At 51.6% G+C, this 2,620-nt stretch overlaps 1 protein-coding gene across 2 annotated transcripts in view; it reads right to left on the bottom strand.

The window, feature by feature from the left end:
- The window catches only part of Grp (gastrin releasing peptide), a 13,151-nt gene extending 12,736 nt beyond the window's left edge, over positions 1–415 (bottom strand). For both annotated transcript variants that reach the window (XM_031366326.1, XM_031366327.1), the window contains exon 1: positions 149–415. In XM_031366326.1, the coding sequence (XP_031222186.1) occupies positions 149–293 (145 nt within the window). In that variant the 5' untranslated portion in view covers positions 294–415. The remainder of the gene's footprint in view (positions 1–148) is intronic.
- Positions 416–2,620: the final 2,205 nt, after the last annotated feature.

Here is a 2,620-nt window from a genome sequence, read left to right as displayed (position 1 = left end):
GGGGGGAATCTGGATAAGTGTTTCAGTAGAAAGGAGCCAAGCCAAACTCCCAAGCAAAATGCTGAGAGGAGGAGAGACGGGGCTCCCTCTAGCTAGTTAGACTCCTCTGAGGAGAAAAGCCCAGGGATCTCATGATCGGGACACTTACCCACAGCCCAGTGGCTGCCGCGCGGATACATCTTGGCCAGGACGGTGCCTCCACCTGCGCCTGTCGACACCGGGGCAGCTGGACCCCGGGGCGCCTGGCAGAGGACCAGAGCCAACAGCAAAAGCGAGATCTCGGCGCCGCGCATGGTCCTGGAGGGAAGCCCTCAGAGCTCTCGACTAAGCTGAGAGTGCGTTGTCCCGACGGAGCAGCGACAGGAGGATGGTTCTCAGGAGCTCTGCCACTGCCGCTTCGAGCGCCACCGCTGCAGACTCCACGCGGCCCCGGACTTTATATAAAGGAAGCCTGCGCGGGAGGGGCCGGGGGCACTTCCACCCGGGACCTGAGCGCACTGACGTCTCCCTATAGCGAGCGATGCTCCCAGATGCCTGGCCGGGAAACCATCCATCTACAGCGAGTGATGAAAGGCTGAGTGTACCTTGACCCATCTCCCTTTCTCTCCTAGTCCCATCGGACTAATTTCTATCATCTTAGACGTCCTCTCCAACGAGATATCATGAACCCCCACCCCACCCCCGCTTTGCCCTGGCAACCCCAAATCCCCCCACCCCCCGCAGCAACAACAGCCTCACTTGCTCTGCCAGATGCAGGATAACGGCAGGAGGATGCGCTCTGCGTACAGAGCTAAAGCTACTTGGGTTAAACACTGGCCCCTCTGGCAGACTTACTGCTTCCAAGAAACAGAAAGAAAAAAAAAAAAAAAAACTCTCCTGCGAATTTCCCTCTCCAGCAATTAAGGCAGTGTCCCTTAGCTACTTCACACATGCAGGGTTTCTGTAGAACTGTTCACTTTCCCTCTGCCCCTTCTGTTCTCACTTCTGAAGACTGGTCACCCTCCCCGCGCAATTCCAACAGTGTTAAGGGGACATGCACCACACCAATGTAACAATAAATAGAAGCCTGTAGGATGTCGATGCCTACGATTTGGCTGCCGGGGCGATGCCTGTAATAGGTGAGGCCTGTTTCTCACCAAGGGCTGGGGAACTGCTCATTGTTTGGGGCCTGATTGTTCCCCCTTGAACGCGATGTTGATACAAGTCTCCGGTCTGAGTTCCTGGCAGGATACTACATTTGTGCCTTTCTCGAGTGATCACACACACAACACATTGCATGGCAGTTTTCTTGGACTTGAAATGTATTTTTGTGCGTGTGTCTGGCTCGAGGGAGAAAAATGCTGATTTTTTTTTTTTAAAGATTGTTTTTAGTAGCCAAAGAAATACAGTAATACTATCCTGAGGGAATGATACAAGGGAGAAGCAAAAGGAAGAAGGAGGGATGGGGACTCCACCTCTCCAAGGTTCCCAGCCTCTGTAGCCCATCCCCAGGCTGGCTGTGAGCACACATAGGCTGGCCTCCTCTCAAGCACCATGCTTGTCAGAGGCCTGGTCTTGCCTCTCTGTGAATCTGTAGAGCTCTGGATCTCAGGCTTGGTGAGTAACAACTTGTCCAAGAAATGGTCAGGTCTAATGCCTTCTATATCTGCAGAGGAGTATTAAACCCTTTCCTCTCCAGATGAAATGCTAGAAGAGGGTTCTTTATTTTAGAACCTCGCTTGTGGTTTGAATACTTGGTCCAATGGCACTATGTTCAAGACTGTGTAGCCATCAAGGAGAGCTGAGGCCTGGGTGGCTTTTGAAGGTCAGACCTGATACCGGATGTGGCCTGTTTCCTCTTCTTCAGTCGATGACAGGAGAACAGTCTTACTCCTCATTCTCACCTCTGTGACCTCCAACACGCCTTGCCCTCCATGCCGGACAGACAGCATCTGAAACACGAGCCCTGGCAAGCCTGTTCCCCCAAGCTGTCTCTGCTGAGCATGTTGGTCACGGTGACACAAAATTAGCCAGCACAAACCTTGTAAACGATATTTTCCTTACCACACGGAGGAAAAACCTTACTGGCACATAAAGCACAGCTCTTCTATGACTGAGGACACCTTCCTATCCCTGTGTCTCTTGCATGGTTGGAGGCACACAGGCCCCTCTTTCACCTCAGCTCTTAACTCTGAATGCCCCAGCCCACAGACCTTCTGCCACCAAGAGCAGAGGCCATGTGGTTAGGTTTGCATCCTGCTCAGGCAATGATGGTGTCAGCCCTGTCCGTGATCGCATCTTGTTCAGGCTGCAAAGAAGAAACTCAGAAGATGTGAGTAGACACAACGACCTGTAGGTATGAGAGATGGGTCAGTCTCCTAGCCAGAAAGACAATGGCTTGTGACCAGGTAGAAGCTGGAACTGTCCTATATCTGATTCAGATATATGGACAAGCTTCAATAGACCCTGGCTCTGTGGCTTCTTGGGTGACTTTTACAGTTATCCCATGGTCTGCCTTTTAGAAATAATTAATCCCACTGCAAAGCTAAACTCCTGTGAGAAAGCTCTCACCAGGCAATGAATGGTCCACGTGAATTTGATGTTGTTTTGCTTTGGTTTGAGGTTGTTGTTGTTGTTTTGC

This window comes from Mastomys coucha, unplaced genomic scaffold (assembly GCF_008632895.1).
Source record: "Mastomys coucha isolate ucsf_1 unplaced genomic scaffold, UCSF_Mcou_1 pScaffold13, whole genome shotgun sequence".
In the NCBI taxonomy this organism is placed as follows: domain Eukaryota; kingdom Metazoa; phylum Chordata; class Mammalia; order Rodentia; family Muridae; genus Mastomys; species Mastomys coucha.
This window is presented reverse-complemented; position numbering and strand designations above follow the sequence as displayed.